This window comes from Gymnoscopelus microlampas, assembly GCF_963454915.1.
Source record: "Gymnoscopelus microlampas genome assembly, chromosome: 3".
NCBI classification, from domain to species: domain Eukaryota; kingdom Metazoa; phylum Chordata; class Actinopteri; order Myctophiformes; family Myctophidae; genus Gymnoscopelus; species Gymnoscopelus microlampas.
Genome location: NC_139940.1, coordinates 17,788,984 through 17,813,603, shown reverse-complemented (window position 1 = coordinate 17,813,603; position 24,620 = coordinate 17,788,984). Strand labels below are relative to the sequence as shown.

General features: G+C 43.3%; 1 protein-coding gene across 1 annotated transcript in view; it reads left to right on the top strand.

Annotated features, from left to right (window-relative positions):
• Positions 1 to 24,620, top strand: part of cadm4 (cell adhesion molecule 4) — a gene marked incomplete at its 3' end in the record, with an annotated part of 104,235 nt that overhangs the window by 32,747 nt on the left and 46,868 nt on the right. Inside the window, exon 3 of the mRNA XM_084052245.1 lies at positions 18,970 to 19,257. Within this exon, the coding sequence (XP_083908371.1) occupies positions 18,970 to 19,257 (288 nt within the window). The remainder of the gene's footprint in view (positions 1 to 18,969; positions 19,258 to 24,620) is intronic.

Genomic DNA, 24,620 nt, shown 5'->3' with positions numbered 1-24,620 from the left:
ACGTCTGCGGTCAGACTGCCCCAACTGTGAAAACGCAGCACACAGCAAAGTCAAGATGACTCTTTCTGCTTTACTTGTAGAGATGATGCTTTCTTTCTTTCTTTCTTTTCTTTCTTTTTTTTACCACTTTTCATTGGATTTGTGTGGTTGATCATTCTTCCCGCCTACATGTGGATTATGTGAGTGTGTGTGTGTGTGTGTGTGTGTGTGTGTGTGTGTGTGTGTGTGTGTGTGTGTGTGTGTGTGTGTGTGTGTGTGTGTGTGTGTGTGTGTGTGTGTGTGTGTGTGTGTGTGTGTGCGCGTGTGTGCACGCGCGCCTTTTTGTTATTCTTCCCTGAGGCTATGGTCGAAGCCAGACTTTTTAAACCCATTAACTATGCCTCACCGGCGTTCACACATTTACATTTTTTCGGTCCAAATGTCCTCGCCTCCACAATGATTTCGCATTACCATCAAATAACTGAGTTATTTGACTGTTTTCTTTTTTTCTCCTTCTCTTGTCTACTTTGGGAAAAACAGAGACGCTGCCTCGGCCCATTCTAAAAGCCTGGCATTAAAGTGCTCAACGTAATCCTCCGTTAACCTCCATTACATTTGAGATCACTGCTCATTACAACCGCTCATTAGAGAGCAGCTTTGCGGCTATGATGTTGCTTGCATCGCGAAAGGCGGCTTTATTGGCGAGTCATTACCATCGTAACTGATAGGATAACGAGGCATTGTGCTCCGTCGTGGAAGGCCTCGGGGTTGTTCAACACCGCATAGGTTTTCTTCTCAGGTTCAGGTTCAGGTTGTGTTATTTTGTATCCGTAGGTGGATTTGGTTTCACTGTAGACAAGGCATCCATCTTGACACTAGGGTTGATTGTACCCCAATCTGTGGGCCAGGCCCCACTTGTTACTCCCATATAATATGCAAAACACTAAGACTTTAATTATGAATATTAATATAAAAAAAATAATGTAAAATATATTACATGTTTTTTTTTTCTTTAAAACCTTGAAAAATGTGTTTTCATAGTGATATCAATAAGAACTTAAAGTAGGCTACTATGTTGGTTCAGCATTGATCAAAGCCGGAACAAAATAGATTGATTGATCATTAAAACAATAAACATGCTCTGAAAATGCACCTGGTGTACCCATCTGACCACTTAACACATTGAATGCCAGAGGTTTTTTTTTAAAACAGGCAGCACCAGCGTTTTTTACCGTTTATTGGCAATCTTTTTAGAGCTGCAGAAGCCACAACGAGGACCCGGATGTAAACAAAAGGTGTCTGGGCGATGGGAAGGGTCCCATCTAAAGACTGGAACAATAACACCGCCATTGCAGAGAGATAGCCCTCAAAAATGGCTTGTTTTGACCACAAAAGAAAAAAGGAGATATGGACTTTTTTCTCAAGATCCCATCATTGGGTCTGTTTTTTTTGGGATGACATCACAACTGTCCATTCCCTTTTAAAGGGTCATAGGATCATTCCTATGTTGCGTTAGAGCGCCCTCTTGTGGAAAAAGACAAAACGTAATATTACGTTTTTGTTAACGCGGCAGCTAATCGGCTGCAGAGATTTTCAAGTGGGCTCTGATCCAGAAAAGGTTGGGAACAGCTGCACAAGGCTGCACTACTAAAACTATACTCCTGATTTGTTTCATTTTTCAAGCTTCATATTCAGTGGCGTGCACAGACATTTTGAGGGGCAGGTGCTCAAGTAAATTATACTTTTTTTTTTAACTTGGTCTGCTCTTTTTTCCCTCTACACCTATACCTCTTTGCCAAAAATAGCCGATCTACAAGCCCACAACGCCTCGCAGCGCGAGGCGTTGTGGGCTTGTAGATCTGCTATTTTTGGCTAAAGTTCTCCTCAGAAAAGTGATGCTAGGTTTCGAGTGGTTATGGTAAAAAGAAAAATCATATCACATAAAGATTTGGCGGACCCACTGTAGTAACTCTGAGGACCCCCTAGGGGTCCCGGACCCCCTGTTGAAGACCCCTTTTTTTCAAAAGGGCACTTCTGGTCAAGAGGGCAAAGGGCAGGCGCTCTAGCACCACCTAGAGTCTATCTGTGCACGTCCCTGTTCATATTGCATTGTAATCATGATAATGTCTTAATGTCTCTGTTGCTCATTGTGCTTAGCGGTGCCATATCTTTGGTCAAGTGCTTATGTGATGACCTCTGTGACTGTATACTGGTCTCCTGGGAGCCTGATGGATGTGGAGGGTAGCATAATGTTCTGGTTCACTAGTAAAAGCCTATACACCTCTACTGAAGGTTAAAAGATTGATTAACCCTTTAAGACCGGGAAAGCATCTGTCATTTTAAGATGTCTTTGGCTATTCATAAATAGCAGATATACAAGCTCATAGCGCGGCACCGAGTGCCGCGCTATGAGCTTGTATATCTGCTATTTATCTTTTTATCGTGAAAATGTGTGCAAATCTTTGAATAATATATTTTTAAAGCGAACATTTTTTATCTAAAATCTTTGGTTCTGGGGGTCCCTGTTACAACATGTTTTGAGATGGGGGTCCGTGGCCAAATACATATCATTTTGGGGGTCCTCGACATGCAAAAATTTGCGCACAACTGATATAGAAACATACATTTTTCAGAATATTGATTTAGAGGGCATTTGTAGAATCGGCTTCAGGTCTTAATGGATTAACACAAGAATGGAAAGTGCAAACTGTGCAGGTGGGGTGAGGGACCTGGGGGTGGGGGAGGACGAGGCTCAGGGTGAGGGTGTACTGGTCAGAGCCTTCTATTGGAGAGAGTTGCGTCAATGAGGGGGCAGAAACAGCGCCGGGCTCGTGATTCATGTAAACTCGAAAAATAGTGATAGACGCTCATAGACTCCAGTGCATTCCGTAAACTTCCGGGTTCAGGGCTTTGTCACTATTCGGCTGCTCCTCCTGACCCGCATTTGGACTGACCAGATGAAGTGAAACGGAGGTGACGCAACTCTCCTTATATGGCTCTGGTACTGGTGTAGTCTCAGGACCTGGTGGCTATCATCGCTCTGGAGTGGTTGGGTGTCATCAGTACTGGTGGAAGAAGTACTCTGTGTTTTTACTTAAGTAAAAGTAGCAGTAAAAGTTTTGGCATCAAATGTATCAAAAGTAAACATTATGAAAGGCCTTGCAATTTCTTCGTTTTTTAATTGAAAAGATTTGTCCAGCTTGTTCAAAAATAGCAGATCTACAAACTCACAAGATCATCTATTTTTCAATAGCCGTAAATCAGCAATTTTATAATCGAAAATATGATATAGGGCTTAACACATTGCCTGCCAGAGTTTTTTCAGATTTTTAGCTGTTGCCTGCCAGGGTTTTGCCATGTTTTTGGTACCTGTTCGCGTAGCCACAGATTTTTTTCCTCCAGTATGATTGATCCCCAGATGGTTTCTAATCACAGATGAGATTCAGGTGTGGTTTCACAAATGTCAACGAGGTCATTTTGACCTCGTTGACATGTTTGGTTGATGTTTCAATATAGCTCAAAAGCAGTAGTTTTAAACCAAAAAACAAAGTGAATTGTTTGTCCGTTTGAATTTTAACATTGAAGTGAATGGAGCAGCAAATCTTCGAACATTTTTAGCTCCTAATCTGTTCATAATTCGACAAGGGTTGAAATTAGGGTTCCAAAGACGTATATATACGTCTTTGGCAGACAACAGCTGATAATTAAAAGACGTATATATACGTCTTTGGCAGCTAATGTGTTAATTTGGTTAACGTATGTTTTGTAATAATAATAATAATAGTGGTTTTGTAATAATATAGTTAAAGTATTGAAAATTGGAAATACTGAAGAAAGTAAAAGTACCTCTGAGTAAATGTACTTAGTTACTTTACACCACTGGTCAATCTGAATTGCAGGTGTATTCACTGTGACTGCACACACAGAGGGAGTGTCAGGGATACGGTGGTCTTGACTTGTGTTATCAATTTAATTTACATTCAGCTTTGTTATAGTGCGGAAAGGAGGACAAGGCACAACAGCTGACCAAAAAAAGATGTTTGAATTAATTGCCAAGTTTCATAAACAAGGTGAAATATGGGTTATGTTGCTACAGCACATCTGAGTGATGGCTGCTGCAACAAAGCTATTTTTGTACTGCTTTGTTCTCCACCTTGGGGCTATAAACCTCTGTTCCAGAAGGGATAAACTGGAACTAACGAGGTTGATGATGGTAATGATGATGATATTATTATTTGCAGACAGGTCTTAAAATATTCACAGCTCTTGCAACGCTGTGAGCTTGTAGATCTGCTATTATTCTAGCTATACAGTTCAATAGTTATTATAGGCCAAAACGTGAATCTGCCTGTTACAGCGCCACCATGAGGCTGATTTGAAAAATGTAGGGTGGCATTTCTTCCTTGGCCTAGTGGGGATGTGCGTACAAAGTTTCACGAAAATCGGAGGCTGCGTTCATGACTATTTACCAATGGACAGAATGCCCCCTGCCCCCCAGTTAAAAATCACTAAAATTACTATAACGATAGCCTCGGAAACCCATGCCTTTTTTTTTTGTTTCAAAAGAAAAAAAGGCTGGGGGAACCTTGCAGGAACGCTGGTCTTAGGACCTTGTTATCTCCTAACCAATCAGAGTGCAGAGGGGCGTCGCTCTAAATTTGGTGACGTCAGCGTGCTCCGTGCACAGGCCGGGAGGGGCGAGGGGAGGGGAGGCGGGAACATAGATTGGTGAAGCAATAGGAAGCCGCGCAGGAATCCAGCGCCTGGGTTTGGATCCGCCCTTCAAGACCATCGATTGGGCTTGTTCTTTCAGTTTTTTGACCTCGCTTGCTTGCTTCCTCTTTCCAGGCGGAGTCTATCTCAAGGCTACTTTAGTTCAGTCCATTTCAGGTGAAATCAACTGCAGTTTTTTTTTTGCACCACGTCTCAGATAGTGCTGGAGGCAGTTAATCAGTCAAGTCAAGTTAATTTAAAGTCACAATTGATAACGGAAAAAAAAGGTAATTTAAAGTCGGGAATTTGCCAAACTTTCCTTAGATTGGGGTGCTGCCCGTTGATCTCTTTTTGGGGGGTGGGGGCGGGGAGGCTAGCATTTTCTTCTTCATCAAAGTTTAATTTGTATCGAAGATTTGTAAAGCGTGTTCTCAGGCTAAATGATTTATGGATGAAAACAATGGCAGAGACAAGCGCATCGAGGTTGTGGCGTTTTTTAATGGTCTGGGACTATAGACCCAGGGCTTCTGTGATGGTTCAGAGTGCAAAAACTAGAATGGCTGTCATTGAAACGACCCAGTGAATTGCTAGGGTTCGGTAGAGAGGACGTAAAAAAGGGCTAGCGAGAGGTTTACACTGTGGCAGGGCCTTTCCTTCACAAATCACCTCACTCTTGTCACATAACGCTTTGTCACACACACACACACACACACACACACACACACACACACACACACACACACACACACACACACACAAGCCAAGGGTCCCGTCAACAGTAGTGCCTGGCTGTTTGTCGCCAGTTGTCCTTCTAAACCAGGGTTCTTCAACGTTTTTCAGGCCAAGGACCCCTTAGCTGAGAGACAGACGAAGCAGGGACCCCCCATTGTGTTCCAGATTAAACTTTTTCATAGATTTCATAGACAGCGCCGTTGACTATCGTCATGTTTTTGTTCATTTCAGACACATAACCGCTTAAACCTTCAATACTTAGTACTTGATTCGCTCTTTTTCCCCCCTACACCTCTTTGCCGAAAATAGCCGACCTACAAGCTCACTTTTCGGCCAATGTTCCCCATTGCATAGGAATACTAGGGTTCAAGTGGTTAATGTAAAAAAAAAATCCTATCACACAAAGATTTGGCGGACTCCATGTAGTGACTCTGAGGACCCCCCCGAGGGGTTCCCGGACCCCCTATTGAAGACCCCTGTTCTAAACCCCCCCCCCCCCCCCCAACACTCTGGAGCTGTTGGCCTGTAGCCAATACCCTCCAGTCTGTGGTTGTGACTGTCCTCGGCCGCCCCCAGCTCCTTCTTCTTTTTAGTTCCTTCTGAACAGCCTCGGCCCCCTCAGTGTTCCCCACCCGCTCTGTTCTTCCTGTTCAGCAGGGCTTTAATGTCCCCATTGATGCTAGCTAGGGCTTGTTGTTGGGGAAAGCATTTTTTCTTGGCGGTTACAATGCTCTCCTCATAGAACCTGATGTAATAATAATACAATGGGAGAGTCCATTGATGTCCTCGCGGTGGACCCTCTTAAATAAGTCTGTTACCGTCCCAGAAGGAGAGACAGTGGTTTCAGTTATAATTATAAATATGTTTTGTAAAATTCATGTACACACTGGATAAAGGTTCATTTCCTTATGAATAAATAGTACTAAAAGTTACAATAAATATATTAAAAAGGTTTATATAGTACAAGATTTAAGGTAAAAATGCTGTGCCCATTGCTTAGAGGGTTTACGGTAAATTGGGCAGAGAGTCACATGGTCAGGGTGAAGCTGTCAATCAAAGTCAGAAGCTAGCTGAGTTGATCCAGAGAGGTCATGTTTAAGACAGAGAGAGAATAATATTGCCAAAGTTCTGCACATGGTTCAAGAGGCGCACACGGTAAATGCTTATTGTATTATGTGCCTTTCATTGATTTGTGATGTGTTGTTGTGTGCATTGTAATTTACAAGTTACATTTTGTTTGGAAGACTTCATTGTAAAATGTCAATAATTGGATGCACCTGTGTGGACTCACTAATCAGAGGACTCTGTTTCATAATGATTATGGACTCAACTGAACAAATGCCTTAGTTTTGTATCAAGTAGGGGTACAAAAGATAAAGGAACAAATCGATTTAATTCATTATAAAAATATATGTCTTTAATCGATTTTAATAAATATAATCAATTTGGGGGTTAGATGTTGCTCTTTTTCTTTCAACGTTTGCTAGAAATAGCTAATGTTGCCGATCTACAAGCTCACAACGCTTCCCATCAATTTGATGCTGTATAAAAAATAAAACAATTTATCAAGGAAAACACGCATCTCTATAATTCGATGAATAAAAAATATAATCGATAGAATGCAATGCAATGAAAGATTGCAGACTAGCCAACCACCGACTCGAGACTCCTGAATCACTGCCCTCCACACCTTCCTGTCTATAGCATCAGGGTCTTCAGCTCTGCAGTGTTGTTAGCTCCGCTGTCACACCACAGTGAGTCCACGTAGGTGGTGGTGCGCCTCTTTCCCTGGCTGTGCCCTGGCTTGACTCCCACAGTGTCAGTTTCCTTGCCAACAGTTTCGGGTGCATGACACCGTGCCCACTGCCCAGCCAGCCTCATCCTTCTCTCTCTGACCCTGTCTTTAACCAGTGGTATAGATCCCCCGTAGAGAGAGAGAGGTCCACGTTCCTGATGTTGTCCGCTCATGTGACACCAAGTGTCATTCGTAGCATTCTTGTGTATAGACGCCAACCAGGACCTTTTCCTGCTGTATACTGTGAACGTCCATGGCTCTGCCCCATAGACGGATTTCCGCGCGACGTCATCACAGAGCAGAATGCACAATCTGCGCATGCCCGGGTGAAAGGCGCGTTCGAAAATACAGCCCTGAGCGGCAGTGAGCGCACTGGCCAATACAAACTAATAGGCGAGTGTGCTCCGGTGCGTAATTTCCAAACGCACCCATAGGCTTCCCCCTCCTCTGCGCGGTCATATTCCTCTCATTTTTACTAACAGGAAACCCGTCTATACAGCACTGACTCCACTGTAGCTACAAACAGCTGCTTCTTGAGGTCATCTCCCATGTCAGATTCACACACTCTCCTCATCACATCCGGACCTTCAGATCTTGTTCCGTTTAAGCAGTCGAGGCACCGAAATGTTTGAAGTCCTCAACTACCTTGAACGCCGTGCTGTTGGCTGTGGCAATGGTTTTGCACTCAACGTCAATAGAATAGAATAGAATAATCACTAAGAAAATAATTGGTAGGCTCCAAAGTAGCCTGACAACCGAGTCCCGATCCCGACGGCCTTTGATGCATGTCACTCCCCATCTCTCTCCCCATTTCCTGTCAACCTACTATCCTTTATAATACATTTTTTCGATAGTTTCAGCCCTATATCAAGCCCACAGCCATCAGCTCCATGTCGAGGGTATAGATACGTTCCTTTAATGGCTGTTTACACCACCTGGAGTTAACAAAGCCCTCCACCTTTCTTGTCTTCTCTGTTTATCCCTGTTGGCTGACACTACCACGAGGCTGTCTGGTTCAAATAAACAGATAGTCTGGTAAATTCCCATTCAGCCACGTCTCCGTCAGCACAGTCATCACGTTGGTCTTTCACCAGGGATGATAGCTTGACCTTCTTGTTGGCTCGGCGATTTCACATTCACCATGACTACAGAGGGCAGGTAGGGTTTAAATAGTGTTCCTCAACCTTTTGAAAAGCTCAAAAGCGTTTGAGGCCGGACCCACCCATCTGACCATATAACACGGCAGCCTGCAATTTCTTTTTGCTATTTTTGAATTCCTTTGTGACAGTTAAAGTGGTTTAAGGGTTTTCTAAATGTTGAACCAGTGAACAAAAATGACAAAATAATAACAGCAGTGGAGCCACGGGAACGCAGGCTCTTTTTCCCATTTCCTGAAAAGTAACAGTTTTGGACATATACTGTATATAAGGTTTCCACTCAACAGCGAAGAAATACACTATTTTCCATCTGCCGGTTGTGTGTGTCCATTGTTCTAGCTGGAATTGAGAAACTAATGTCTAACTAACTACAAAAGACCACGAAAAACAAAATGATGTACATCAGTATACAGCAGCGTTCAGTGGCGGAACTAAGTGTCATAGAAAGTCAGAAGTCACTAAAAAGTCTTGAAAAGAGAAAGAAACTAGAAACACAGGAGAGCTAATACGGCAGCAAAAACCGGCAGCCACTCATATAGCGGCAGAACTTCTTTATTACTCCAATTACAAGTGGCTAAGGAGGTCGACCTTAAAGGTGAAACATGCCATAACCCACAATGAAGCACCACACGCACAAAAGAAGACGAAAAAAGTAAAGAAAGAAAGGAACAAAGAAAGATCTGAATATCCACCCCTGAGGGCTGTAGTGCTGCACTTCATTTTGTGTCAATTCCGTCTCACTCCGTCTGCTGCCCTTCCACCCATTACCCGCCCTGATCACTGAGCGATACGGAGCAGTAATTGTCCAGGTGAAGTCGCTACTTGGGGAAACCTTGCTTTCAACTCTGCCCAATTCTGTCAGATCAGGGCTATGTGTGCCATTAAGTATTAACACAGCCTGCTCCTCCTCTCCTCTCCTCTCCCCTCCTCTCCTCTCCTCTCCTCTCCTCTCCTCTCCTCTGCTACCCCTCTCTCTCTCTCTCTCTCTCTCTCTCTCTCTCTCTCGCTGTCTCTGATGAAGGCGAATAGAGAGGGGAAAAGTAAGAATGAGACAGAGGGAGCGAGAGGGTCGGGGGTTAACCCATTAAGACCGGGAACGCGTCTCTGTGTCATTTTAAGATTTCTTTGGCTATTCAAAAATAGCAGATCTGCTATTTTTGGAAAAATCGTGAACATTTGTGGACGTTTTTGAATATATATTCTACATGTTGCTACTATATATCAGTGTTGCTCCAACTTTTCCATGTCAAGGACCCCCAAAAATGATACGTATTAGGCCGCGGACCCCCATCTCAAAATATGTTGTTCCAGGGACCCCCAGAAACGTTCCCGGTATTAAAGGGTTAAGAAAGAGATGGCGACAGCTGCAGCCTGAATACAGAAAAGGCTTGTCAGGAGACAGACAGAGAGACGTGGTGGAGGGCACAGAGGAGAGCACCGCCAAATGATGCAGAGGTTCAGGAGAGGTGTTAAAGCGCCGACACGGAGAGAGACCACAGGCGACTAATTTGGCTCCTGTAAGCCCTGAAACTGGCCAGGGCCATTTTCTCGGAACATAAATAACACCGCTGTGATGTGTTCTCTCCTCCCCCCCTCCCCCCCACACACTTTCCGTCCGTGCATTGTGCTCTATCACTCACTGTAGGGCTCGTTCCATCTCTGGGTCTATTACCATCTGCCAGGCACCAGCAGCCTAACAAACCGAGTCTCTTTTCAGTGCCTGGCAACACCTCTTCCAAGCTCCGACTCATTCCAAAACGAAATCTGCCCCCAAATAGGCTGCTTTGCTGTTATGGCAGGAGTGAATGAGGTTTGCCAGGTTTGTCGCGGAGAGCGAGCCATAATGGGCATGTTTTATGAGATTCCACGCTGCAGATAGCTGTAATAGAGCGGCGAAACTGTTCAAATGGACCCCTCATTTGTGTCTCAGTGGCCCGTATCTCTCTCTGTGTGTGTCTCTCTCTCGCGCTCTCTCTCTCGCTCTCTCGCTCTCTTTACCTCAGGCCCTCTGCCGCATGCAAATGAGGTGGAACAATAAAGGTGAGCTCCAACTCGTACAAAAGTCTGACATTTAGTTGCCATTTAGTAAAGAGAGAGAGAGAGAGAGAGAGAGAGAGAGAGAGAGAGAATAGATGTAGCTATCAGTAGGGAATTGGGGCTCTGGCACAGTTTGAGGGCAGGTTTTTGTTAGGGATTAGTGTGCTACACGGCCGAGAAGGGTGGGCTCACCGCACCGCGCGTCTCCCTTTCTCTCTCTCCCTCCTGGATTCTTGTCTTTCTCTCCCTGCATCTCTCCCACCCCGCTTCATTATGTAGTAATATTACTCCATTTCTTCCCCGCTTATGCTGTTCTCTCTCTCTGTCTCTAGGTCTCGCACGCGCGCGCGCGCACACACACACACACACACACACACACACACACACACACACACACACACACACACACACACACACACACACACACACACACACACACACACACACACACACACACACACACACACACACACACACACACACACACACACACACGCTCGTACAAAATACAAAGCCGAGCCGTCTAGCATATGTTGTGATGAATTATGCTGTGAGGCTGTTGGGGGTGTTGCATCAGGGACGTGTCTGCCATTTTGTTATTGAGCCTGCGCCAATAAAAAAGGTGCTAAAAAACTAATAAAATAGAGAGATGGGGAAATACACAGAGAGCGAGAGGAAGAGAGAGAGGAGATACAGTATAAGGGAGAGGTTTAGAGTTGAGTCTCTGTACAAAGGGAGTTTGGAACGTGCGGACGATTGAGCCATAAGTCAGCCATATACTGTATAGTGTACGATTACCAATATCCCATATTATCATAATTTTCCCTCCTGTCGATTGCACACTCTCTTGTGTAACATGGAAGATTGTTTTTGCGCAGTGGTGGAAAGTAACTAGGTACATTTACTTAAGTACTGTACTAAAGTAAAATTTTGAGGTTCTTCTACTCCACTACATCTCAGAGGCAACATTTTTACTTTTACTCCACTACATTTATTTAAAAACTTTAGCTACTAATTTTCAGATATAATTTATTATATTATAAAACATACATTAACCACTTTAGCCCTATTTTATACATAGGCTATTTTCACATATTTTAGTACTTTTACTTTTGGTACTTTAAATATATTTTGATACCAATACTTTTACTCAGGTAAAATTTTGAATTCCAGACTTTTACTTGTAACAGAATATACTTCTACATTGCAGTATTGATACTTTTACTTAAGTAAAACATTTGAGTACTTTTTCCACCACTGTTTGTGCGCTCACCTCTCTCTTTCCTCTCCTCCTCATTGTCCTCTCCTCCGTTGGGGAGCACACACTCTGCTCATTGCAGAGGCTCAGTCTAAAAGGTCCCCTGGGATTGACTTTGACTTTAACTTCAACTTTATTGGTCCTGTAGGGCAATTGTTTTTTGCAGCATATATACCGTACTTCATTGGTTCTCAAAGTGGGGTCCAGGGACCCCCAGGGGTCCTTGGCGGGGTGCCAGTGTAGATCTTCTATTTTTTTTAAAATACCTTTTTATACATTTGAAAACTTGTGAAATGGGACATTCTGCATTATGAGTACTTTTACTTTTGGTACTTTAAGTATATTTTGAATGCTTTTGTACTTTTACTCAAGTATATTTTGAATACCAGACTTTTACTTGCAACAGAGCATTTCTACATTGCAGTATCGATGCGTTTACTTAAGTAAAAAGTACTTTTTTTCCACCACTGCAAGCCCGAAATCAATTTAAAACTGTACAGTGTGCTTTACGAATGCAAGCAATGTTGGAGGTGGAAATAATTCTGTAGAATCAGACATTACAGGAAAATGAGTACCACGTTAATAAACACATGTTACACATAGCTAGGGAGGGAGGCACACAAGAGGTTCACACAGGGTGAAATTGAGATGCTGCACGCAGTGTTTATTGAATTCACAATTGACCTTTTGAGATGATAGGTTTTGTTTCTCTTTGTTTCCATTCTGTTTATTGTCTCTAGGCTTTGAAGAATTGTAGCATTCAGCCCCTAGTCCCGTTTATCTGGGCTCAGCCCACTACAGTAGCTTGTCTGTTACAATCTCCCTAGAACTCAAAGACATGTACTGTACTATAGCCACGTTAATCCATTCAATCTGTTTCATTTTTTAGATTTCTTTGGCTATTAAAAAATAGCAGATATACAAGCTCATAGCACGGCACCAAGTGCCGCGCTATGAGCTTGTAGATCAGCTATTTTTGTAATCGTGAAAATGTGTGAAAATCTTTGAATATATGAATACGTCTTTGCTTCTGGGGGTCCCTGGAACAAAATATTTTTGAGATAGGGGGGGTCCGCGGTCAACGGCATATGATTTTGGGTGGTTCTTGACATGAAAAAAGTTTGAGAACCACCGATATTATAGCAACATCATTTTTTTAAATGTTTTTTTTAAACGTTAAGATTTAGAAGACATTTGTAGAATTGCCAGAAGCAAAGATTTGAGTTAAAAATGGCACTTTAAAAAAAACGTATTTTCAAAGATTTGCACTGACTTTCACGATTTCTCCCCCAAAAATTGCTGATCTACAAGCTCGTAGCGCGGTGCCGTGCTATGAGCTTGTAGATCTGCTATTTTTGAATAGCCCCAAAGTATAAAATAATGGTTATAGCTATAAAAAAAATCTAAAATGACACCGTATGCGTTCCCGGCTTGAATGGCTTAAGGATTCACACCCACTAACCGTTGATGATTATAATAAACCCGACGTGCGAGTCACTTTCCCCCCAAACAGACTCCACAAATGCTTTGCCACATGAATATTGAATGAAAGCCAATAAGATGCAACAATAAAAATGCCAAGACACAAAATGAACAATAGGGTAATGGAGGTTAAAGCAGACAGTTGGAAGAAAAAGGAAAACTCTTAATAGTGTGGTTTAGCTGCTGTGCAACTGGTAATGTTGAATATCGTTACTGTCGGGGCAGAAACCTTGTATCTCCATATTTCAACTTCTCACGGTTTTATTTGTAAATGAATGCCCTGCTTCGTCATACTAAAGTGTCACACAAAAGTAGCAAAAATAGCAGATCTACAAGCTCACAATGTGTCGTGGTGCGAAGTGTTGTGAGTTTGTGTGTCTGAGGGTTTTATAAATATGATAACGAATGAAACGTATTAACTAACTAAGAGCTTGAGCTAGACTAAATAATAACTACACTGGATGCATTGGAATCAAGGGGCTGGCATCCGTGCTGGTTGCAGAAGCATTGATTGATTGATTGAATATTTAGTAAGACATGAGAACATCAGTACATGGAAGTACAAATTCACAATACAAGGTCTGCTAAACTGGAAGGCTCATAAAGCACTTAGCTTGTTTAAAATGAGATCCCCATGCACACAAATCATGATGACATATAAGAGACAGACAGATATACTGTACACACTACAATACAGAACGTCATACAATCAGCTTACAGGTTACTGGTATGAAAAGTAAAACATATGTACAAGAGAAAAAAAAGGAAAAAGTTCGGGGAGGTGGGAGTTTGGCGGGGGGGATTTAGGTTAAGACTTTGACAGGGGCCATTTTCGAATTGCAGCCTCCTGAAGGTGTTTTTTTTGTGGGCAGTTTTGAAAGTGAGGAGGGTTTTACACTCCTTTCCTCCTTTTGGTAGGGCATTCCACATTTTTGTTGAATAGTATGAGAACGAGTTCATTCCCTTTGTTGAGCCAAATCTGGGTTGAACATGATCCGTGGAGCTGCCTCTGGTGTTGTTGTGATCGTGGACTTCATTTACGTTTTGGAAGTATTTTGACAAATACAGGGGGATCCCAACGTTGTGGCATATCTTGAAGACCGGGCCCATTGTAAGTTGATGTCCTCAACCCTAAGCCATCCAATCCTAACAAAATGAGCAGGGGTTAGATGGGTTTTGTGTTTGAGGCCAAGAAGTAGCCTTACTAGTTTGTTTTGGGATGTTTGGAGTCTTGTTTTTAAGGCCTTGGTGGTGTTGTGATACCATGAGGAGCATTCATAATCGAAATGACCTTGTGAGGGCCCCTGCAAGACTCATCAAGGTATTCATACTGACTAGAGGGGCAATTAGGCTCTATTCAATCGGATGGGTTTGTTTGGCCGAACTTTACACTTGATTTTATTACCTTAATAAACATTTTCATAAATACTTTATGCTTCCAGTCGCTAGTTTAAAGTCTTCTTTCAAACACCATGATAAGCGTTTTGGTAAATTACGGTCCCATTTATTTCAAACTTAATGATAAAGTAGGGTATCGTTTCTAGGGTTACTTCTTGTTCTACCGAGTGAAAACCCGCCCTCGCTGCCGTTTCAGCCAATAGCATTAATTTCCGTTTGCATTTCGGACCGGATATCAACCGGATATAGAAAGATGCCGGATTTGAAATCGCTGCAAAATAGGCTTCATTTACAGTCTGTAGAAACCAATGGCGTGACGCTGTCCTTATTTCTTTTACCGTCTATGATTGGAACACAGGTTCCCTTTTTCCATTACCTGAAAAGTAGTGGTTTTGGATATTGAGGTTTCCACCCCGACTGCGATGATATGATGAACAACTCTCAAAGCCGCTCTGGGGGCCAAGAGAGGCCTCTGTCATTGTACCAACGTACTAGCCTAGAGCTTCTCCATGAGACAGACTTGTGTGTGAACTCTCTCTGAACTCCCTCAGTTTTATTTCAAAACTGAGGTTTTTACATTACGGTAGCGCTATCGGTGCCAAGGCAAAGATAATGGTCCCCGGTGCTGCCACACTTCTCGGCCCATAATATTAAAGTTTCTGTTCTCCGCAGAGTCGTACATTGGAGTGACATTGCAAATTAGCGGCGGGCTGGGCGCAAACTCTGCTCTCATGGTTTGTCTGGAAAAGAGAGATAGAGGTGAATGTTCACTAATGCAGAGCAGTGGAGTAAGTTATTCTCCAGCTGAAAGGCTAGTGGCATTAAACTTAAGTGGCCCCTGCTTCTCTTTGCATGCCTAAGTAGCTAAGTAGTGATTTCCTTTTCTTGCAGAGGTGTGTGGGTGAGCATGTAAGGTCTGTGCGTTGACATTGTAAGCATTTTTTGTTTGAATGTGTGTATGTGTGTGTGTGATCGCGCGCTTGTATGTGCACGTGTGTGATGCATATAGCCTAATAATAACTAGAAAGGTGCACTTTAGTAGGGCACAAATCCCCACTAGGAGGCATGCACTAATAGTCATGTTTTTACTCTCTGATGCAATAATGTCAAACTGCACCTCCGTCTGTCTGTCTGTCTGTCTGTCTGTCTGTCTGTCCGTTTCAGTTCAGTTTATTTTTTATTTATAGTGCAACATCACCCCAAGGGGTGCACTTCACAACAGGTCATACAAAAAATATATAGTAGCCAAGAAACACAGTAAAATGTGCCTGCATGCATGGTCAAACAAATTACCATGTGGCAGTACACAGTTCTGAAAAGTACAGAACGTCTGTCTGTCTGTCTGTCTGTCTGTCTGTCTGACAAATTTGAGTTGGGAAACTTGGAAATCTAGATGCAACACATATATTGTTAAAAACAGAAAATGCCTCAATAGAAGTTGTGGTTTGGTAGCGTAATGACTTTTTTTCCCAGTGAGTTTCACTGTGTGTGTGTGTGTGTGTGTGTGTGTGTGTGTGTGTGTGTGTGTGTGTGTGTGCGTGTGCGTGTGCGTGCGTGTGTGTATTATCTGTTATATTGGGATGCAAGTCAATGACCGTGTCACTTTAGTGGAATTGTTCTCAATCTAGGTCCCCTATCACCCCCGACAGCCAATTAAAATGTAGGCTACGTTCCTGCTCTGAAGATGAATGTTTATTTATTATGCTGTGTTGCTTATATAATTTAGAGAAGATCTAATTGAATGCCTCATTTAATTGATTCTAAATTTCACTGAACCGTTTATTACCCTACTTCTTAGGGAGCATGAACAACAACAAAAGCAATAGGCCAGGGATACATTGTATTATTATTATTATTTGGTGTTAAACAACGGCTACAATTATACATTGTAAATTCAGACCGTAATTAGGCCTCGTTATCGATCACAAACAGCAATAAAAAAAGGCAATGATTTGATTCCAAACTAGAAGTATTCTTAACCCATTAAAACCGGGAACGCATCTCTGTGTCATTTTAAGATTTCATTGGGCTATTAAAAAATAGCAGATATACAAGTTCATAGCGCGGCACCGAGTGCCGCGCTATGAACTTGTAGATCTGCTATTTTTGAAAAATTGTGAACATTTTTGCAAATCTTTGAATATATGTATTTTAAAGCAAAATATTTTTGCTCGTTCTTTTCAAAAAACTGTTGGGATTTTGAAGACATTTGTAGAATCTCCCAGAAGCTAAGATTTGAGTTACAAATGTTTGCTTTAAAAAATATTCAAAGATTTGCACACATTTCCACTATTTTCCCCCCAGAAATGCTGATCTGCAAGCTCATAGCGCGGCACTCTGTGCCGCTTTTATATCTGATATTAAAAAAGAACAAAAAAAACAGAAGCGTTCCCGTTTGAATCGGTTAATAATGGTCCCACCATAAAATATAGAAGCAAGTATTATGGACTGTACTCCAGTGATGTGTGGTTTGTGAATGCTAGACATCAGCCACAATGGATTCCTTTTCAAGGGTACTTTGTACTGCTCTCACGTAACGTATCAGGAATTACTGTGCCCATTCTTTAATAAAGTTAAAACCACCCCAAGGTTGTGCAATTCATACACAGACCTGCTGAAGCCGTTGCATTTGTCAACAAACTATTGAAAATAGTGTTGTATTTTTTTTTGCCCCGGCACTGCTAGGATATTGTCAAAGTGGGTAATGGATGGTATGGATGAGCAACCTTGTGGGCTGCTGAATAAGGAACAAAACAGAACGTATTTCCATAATGTTGGCTGCAGCCTGAAACAATACATAACGCTGTTATGGTGAAATTGGTGACCTACTGAATTATGTGAGGAACGATGCTTAAAACGACGGATTCAAGAGTTGCTGTTGAATAATGCATAACACATAATGAGCTTTCAATGATTTTCACTTGCAGTTTCTTAAATTCAAAATATTTGTTGGTGTGCTTTTTTTTTGTGCCCGTTTGGCCCTTCAGGTGTGCCTTCCTTCATTTTTTATTACTGATCTTTCTCCATATGAATGGCATGTACAGTACAGGATGTCAGCCCCGATTTAGTCCCTCACTTCACTGACACATAACAGAGGCATGAATAGAAAATGAGCTCAACAGTGAATGATGAACTCTCCCGTCTCGCCCCCCCCCCCATCCACTTCCTGCCCCTTCTCCTCTCCTCTCCCCTCTTCTCAACTCCCCCCATCCATCTCTCATTTATTTCTCCTCTCTCACGCCCCCTCCCCCCCCCCCGTCTTCCTTCTCTCCCGTATATCTCAAATTTCTCTCTCTCTCTCTCTCTCTCTCTCTCTCTCTCTCTCTCTCTCTCTCTCTCTCTCTCTCTCTCTCTTCTCCACCTCTCTTCTTGCTGTCACCTCTCTTGTACTGCATACACTCTCTGATTTCCCATCACTCTTTACTGTCTGTCTGTCTGTCTCTCATCTCCATCTTTCATTATCCACGCCCACCTCGCTTTTAAAGGTTATATGACATTCATTTTCACTTTTTTTTTTTTGGGGCGTTTTATGGCCTCAATTACACCCAAGCAAACCTGAACTTTGAACATTCAGTGGATTTTCTGTGGTCTGGGGTTTTTTGAATAATTAGGCTGAAAAATAATCTGGGATTGGCCCCTTGACTTTGATGTCATAGTCACTTAATCCCACCCCCTCTCCTCCCCTATCCTTTCCTTTGGGGGGGCGGAGCAGAGGCGATGATTGACAGGCAAAATCCCTCAACAGCGACACCCGCAGGCAAAGATTACTTTTGACATTGCAGTTGAAAAGGCTTTAGACATGTGAGAGAAAAACACCTGCAATGGCTCGCTGGAGTGGAATTTTCAGTTAAAACTTTTTATACACGTTTGAAGGACCATGACAAAGACTTTTAATGTGTTGTAAAACTGAATGTCATGAAACCTTTAACCCCGCCTCTGCCCACCTCTCCACATCCGGACTGCACTATTCCTCCTGCCCCCCACCTCACCTCCCAATCCCACCTTCTTCCCTGACCCCCTAAACCATTGGCTCTCAAAGAGGGGTCCGTGGTCCTTGGGGGGGGGGGGGTGGTACCAGCAAAAATGTGTTAACATAGCGTCACAATAGTTTTAACCTTTTATACTTTGGCTATTCAAAAATAGCAGATCTACAAGCTCATAGCTACGACCTTGTAGATCTGCTATCTTTGAAAAATCGTGAGCATTTGTGCAAACCTTTGAATATATATATTTTTAAAGCGAACACTTGTAACTTAAATCTTTGCTTCTGAGGGGGTCCCTGGGACAACATATTTGAGATGGAAGGTCCGCGGCCAAATGCATATCATTTTAGGTGGTCCTTGACACGAAAAAGTTTGAGAACCACTGCCCTAAACCACCCTCTCTCTCCCCCCCCCCCTCCACCCCCCCCCACACAGCCCTGAAGGATGACCGCTTCCAGATGGTGCTGTTCACGCCTCGGCTGGTGCGCATCGCCCTGTCCAACGTCAGCGTGTCGGACGAGGGCGGCTACTTCTGCCAGCTGTACACGGACGCCACGCACCACCAGGTGGCCACGCTGTCGGTGGCGGTGCCGCCCGAGACGCCGGCCGTGGAGGTGAAGCAGGAGGCCGTGGAGGGCGGCGAGGCCGAGCTCACCTGCGTGTCGCCGCGCAGCAAGCCGGCCGCCACGCTGCGCTGGATGCGCAACGGCCGCGAGATACCAGGTATGATTATGGTATGATGAATGTTGTGGTCCTGGATGCACGATGGTGCATCAGAGCAGGGGTTTCTCAGCTAACTCTACCTCCGTTAGATCATTGGTTCTCAAAGTGGGGTCCGGGGACCCCCAGGGGTACTTGAGGGGGTTCCAGGGGGTCCCCAGCTAAATGATGGATAGGAACCAAATGGACCCTTATGGGTCTGTAACTCTGAGAGTGTACAAATGGAACCAAATGGACCCGTTACCCATTACATAGTAAAAAAAAAAAGGTACACAGGAGCCGAGGTACAGGATGTTTAAGTAATAAGTTAATCAGGAAGTGAATGGAGCAGTAAATATTCGGATCGCGTCATCACTGATTCTGTGAGAAAAACACAAAGAAAGAAAAAGTCGTCATAAGTCGTTCTTAGCAGTGAGAGAGTTGCTAATGATCCCACAGGGGACATTTTGTTCCTGTGCAAAACACAGGATAGATACAGAACAAAGACGCAGCTAGGAGTAATGCAAAAAGACTCAGCGGGTAGAACACATGGGGGTTTAGGAAAGGAGCACCAGAAACCAGGTATTCTACAGAGATCTTGCTCGCCCCTCAGCACTCAGGACTAGCCTGTGAAATGAAGTGGTGACAGAGCCTTCAACAGGTGTAGAGATACAAGTGCGGTCAAAGTGCTCAACAGTATATAAACAGACGCCAGAGGGCTGCTGGGTTTCACTCTAGACTTAATAATGTGAGACTAACACAGATGTGGGTGAGAATAAAAGATTCAATAAGCTTTGATATCCGTTAGAGCAAGCAGCATGGAGATTCATCGTTGGCGATCATTAGGCACATCAGCAAAAAAGTGAAATCAAACACAGTTAACGTTGTATTGTAATTCACTGTGTGGTGAAATGGAGAAAAAGAAACAGACAGTATTCTGGTTCTTCAGGACGGCAGTTTAGAATCACTAGTTGAAAGGGAAAGCCAGTACACTAAAGGTCACGGGTTCGATCCATTCAACAGCCACGCGCCTTTGTCAAAGTGTCCTTGAAGGAGTCTTACGCCGCCCGCACGTCCTGTTCAATGACACTTGCCAAAGTGCTGCTTGCCCACTCATTACAATGTCCTCAGGGAAGAGTGTTAAATAGATGCCTAAGATGTCAAATCCATGCAGATGGACTGGAGGGCCAGATGGATAAAAAGACACACAGAGAGAGAGAAGCGGTTAAGGTCATCGCCGGCAGAGAGAGAGAACTTTTGGCTCGACTGATGGGTCGAGTTCCTTGCAATATTTATACATGATCCGCTTTCAGATGATGAGACAAATTCAGAGCTTTTGTACTGCGAGTAATAAAGCCCCTTGGAGATGTTCTCTCCAGTTAATGAGAGAGCCGTGTGTGTGTGTGTGTGTGTGTGTGTGTGTGTGTGTGTGTGTGTGTGTGTGTGTGTGTGTGTGTGTGTGTGTGTGTGTGTGTGTGTGTGTGTGTGTGTGTGTGTGTGTGTGTGTGTGTGTGTGTGTGTGTGTGGCGTTGCGGTGTGCATACGGAGGGGAGATGAATACATTATCAACGATTGGAAATAAGGGTTTATTGAATCTGCTCCTGAAACTTTCTTTCTTTCTGTCTAGTTTGTCCCCAAGTCACAAACACTCATCTATCAAAACTATGGATCCGTGTCTAATTATCCCTCGCATGCATGCACACGCGCACGCACACAGACACACACAACGCAAACACCCAAACCCCTACATTTTATGCATGCGTGTAATGTATGCTGCTCTGTTTTTTTGCCCTCTTAATTTTGATCACGCTCTCGCGCATGCGTGCGCACACACACACACACACAGAGAGAGAGAGCGCGGTGTCATTTTCTCTCACATTCCTTCTCTTCTCACCCACACATCCACACATTTTTCATTCATCTTTGTCTTAAGTCTATAGTGTCTCTCTGCCTCTCGACCGCTCCTCTGACAACTAATCCATCCATCCAGCCATTACTGGCTTCTCTAATTGGCCTCTCCCTCTCAGCTATCTCGGGCTCTTTGGGCCTCCTCGATGTTGGAGGAGCCCGTGGCAGAATAATACATCTAAAGCCTCTCTGCATGTTTTCCCTACAATGCGTTTACCAGGCTCCCCCGTGGCCTACAGTTAACCCGTTAAGACCGGGAACGCATCTGTGTCACTTTTTGATTTGAGCTGAAAAGCATTATTTTGCGCTTTGGCTATTCAAAAATAGCAGATATACAAGCTCGTAGCGCGGCACCGAGTGCCGCGCTACGAGCTTGTAGATCTGCTATTTTTGAAAAGTCGTGAAAATGTGTGCAAATCTTTGAATATATATATTTTTAAGCGAACATTTGTAACTCAAATCTTTGCTTCTGGGCGGTCCCTGGAACAACATATTTTGAGATGGGGGGCGGCGGACAAATACATATCATCTTGGGGGTCCTTGACATGAAAAAGTTTGAGCACCACTGATATAGAAACATACGTTTTTTCAGAATACTGTTGGGATTTAGAAGACATTTGTAGAATCGGCTTCAGGTCTTAATGGGTTAAATTAGTCTGTGATGCCACGCTCTGATCTGTCCCCAGCAACCCCCCGTTTCACAAAGCATTTCATTTTTCTTCTTCTTTTTTTTTTTTGCATCCCTAGCCATGTCCCTCGCTGGAGGGAGCTCGGGGCTGTTTTTTTTCTATCACCCCCCCCCCCCCCGTCCCCCCCGTCCCCCCCGTCCTCCCGTTTAATTTCATTTCTTTAATAAACACCACAATGATCCAGGGTTCTCTGATGAGCTCCTGAGAGCATGCACACAGCTAGCTTCCTCAGGAGCTCCTTTCCATCCACAATTCCGTAAAACTTGTCCGTTTGTCTGGTAACTCCAGTCCTGAGCCAAAAGTACAGTAATGTTGTGGTTTTGGGTGGATGGTGGAGGGTGGGGGGGTAGGGGGGGGTTTTGGGGGTTGTACGTGAGGGGAATGGCGACATCAAATCATCTTTTATTTTCATTTTCCAGTTAGGTGGTCCCTTTACTCTGTTTGTCAGCATCCCCTTTTTGCTTTTCTCTCCCATTCGCCTTTCTCCTGTCTCTCTCTCTCTGTCTCTCTCTCTCTCTCTCTCTCTCTCTCTCCCTCTCTCCATTCAGTCAACTTTTTGTATTCTGAGCAGTGACCAACTGCATGGAAATCCAGTTAGGGAAGGAAGTTGAACCCAGTGCCTTTCACTTTCTTCCAGCCTGTTGCACTATTCCAACCTATAGTCAGTCAATGATAAGAATTGAGCGCTCCCAAGAGATTAAAAATGTCTGAAACTTGCAGTTCACACACTCCTCATGAACGTCGATCAATGCTGGATGAAAGTGTTGAAAACGTTATGTTTAAAATGTGACACTGTCTGTCTTTGTAGCCTGAATTTTGCCCCTCACGATTGGCCAATTAAAATGAAACCGAGTGCCGCGCTACGAGCTTGTAGATCTGCTATTTTTGAAAAATCTTGAAAATGTGTGCGAAATCTTTGAATACATATATTTTTAAAGCGAACATTTCTAACTCAAATCTTTTCTTCTGGGGGGGTCCCTGGAACAAAACATTTTGAGATGGGGGTCCATGGCAGATTGTTGCTATATCAGTGGTGCTCCAACTTTTCCATGTCAAGGACCCCCAAAAATGATAAGATTTGCACAAATGTTCCACGATTTTTCAAAAAATAGCCGATTTCCTTAGCTATTTTTGAATAGCCGAAGAAAAAGACAGAGATGCGTTCTCCGGGATTGAATGTGTTAATCACCGCTCAAAGCACAAAGTGGCCTGAGTTCTCTGGGTATAGGCTGAGAGAGAACTCACTTTTCCTCTTTGTCACCCCACTCTCCCTTCATCTTATCTTTTGTTCCCTCTCTCTTTCTGTTTTTTTTTTTCATTAATAGAGATGACTTTCATTGTGACCGATACGCCACTATGGTCGATACCACTATGGTCGATATGCCTAGTTATGTTTGGCTCCCCTTCTTCTCCTCCTCTTCGGCCTTTTTCTCTCTCTATACCTTTTTCTTGTCTCTGTCTCTTTCTTATGTTCGCTTTGTTCTCAATCCTTGTTTCTTCTTTTGTCCCCTGTGTCTCCTCTTGTCTGATGTCAACCTTTCTCCTCTCCTCTCCTCTCCTCTCCTCTCCTCTCCTTTTGACTTAACCCTTTAAGACCTTGAACGCATGTCACTGTGTCACTTCTTGATTTGAGCTAAAAAGCATTATTTTACACTTTGGCTATTCAAAAATAGCAGATATACAAGCTCATAGCGCGGCACCGAGTGCCGCGCTATGAGCTTGTAGATCTGCTATTTTTGAAAAATCGTGAAAACGTGTGCAAATCTTTGAATATATATATTTTTAAAGCGAACATTTGTAACTGAAATCTTTGCTTCTGGGGGGTCCCTGGAACAACATATTTTGAGATGGGGGTCCGCGGCCAAATACATATAATTTTGGGGGTCCTTGACATGAAAAAGTTTGAGCACCACTGATATAGAAACATAAGTTTTTCAGAATACTGTTGAGATTTAGGAGACACGTAGAATCGGCTTCGGGTCTCAATGGGTTAAATGCTGTGTGTCACTAAAGGTTAGAGGCAGATTCCAGCTGCTAACGAGAGAACTCTTTCATTAAGGCACTCAGCCTCCTCTCTCTCTTTCCTCCCCCCACCTGAAGTATATATGCAAATTAATTGTGGGGTGTTTGTGTGCGCGCGTATGTGTGTGTCTCTGAGCTCATTGGAGCATTTACTCCAGGGTAATCACAGAGTTTTGCGGTGTACTGCCCCTATGAAATAAATGACTTTGAGATTATTATTCCCCTTCCCAACCTCCTCTCCTCTCCTCTCCTCTCCTCTCCTCTCCTCTCCTCTCCTCTCCTCTCCTCTCCTCTCCTCTCCTCTCCTCTCCTCTCCTCTCCCCCTGCTCCTCAGGTCCTGATTTAACCCATTCAATCCGGTAACCACACATACCTTGTCATTTTTTGATTTTTATATACAGTAGCTATAACCATTATTTTATACTTTGGGCTATTCAAAAATAGCAGATATACAAGCTCAACAGTTTTTTTCGAGAAAAAAATCTTATGTTGCTATATTAGTAGTTGTTCTCAAACTTTTTTCATATCAAGGACCCCCCAAAATAATATGTATTTGGATTTTGTTCCAGGGACCCTGCAGAAGCAACGATTTTAGATAAAAATGTATATAAATATTTGCACTAGGGGTGTCACGATTCACTTACCTCACGATTCGATTCAAAATCGATTCCTAGGGTGCCGATTCGATTAAAATTGCGATTCTGCAATTAATTGATATTCGATTCGATTCTGCGATTTATTGCGATTTTCTACCCCAAATCACTTTGC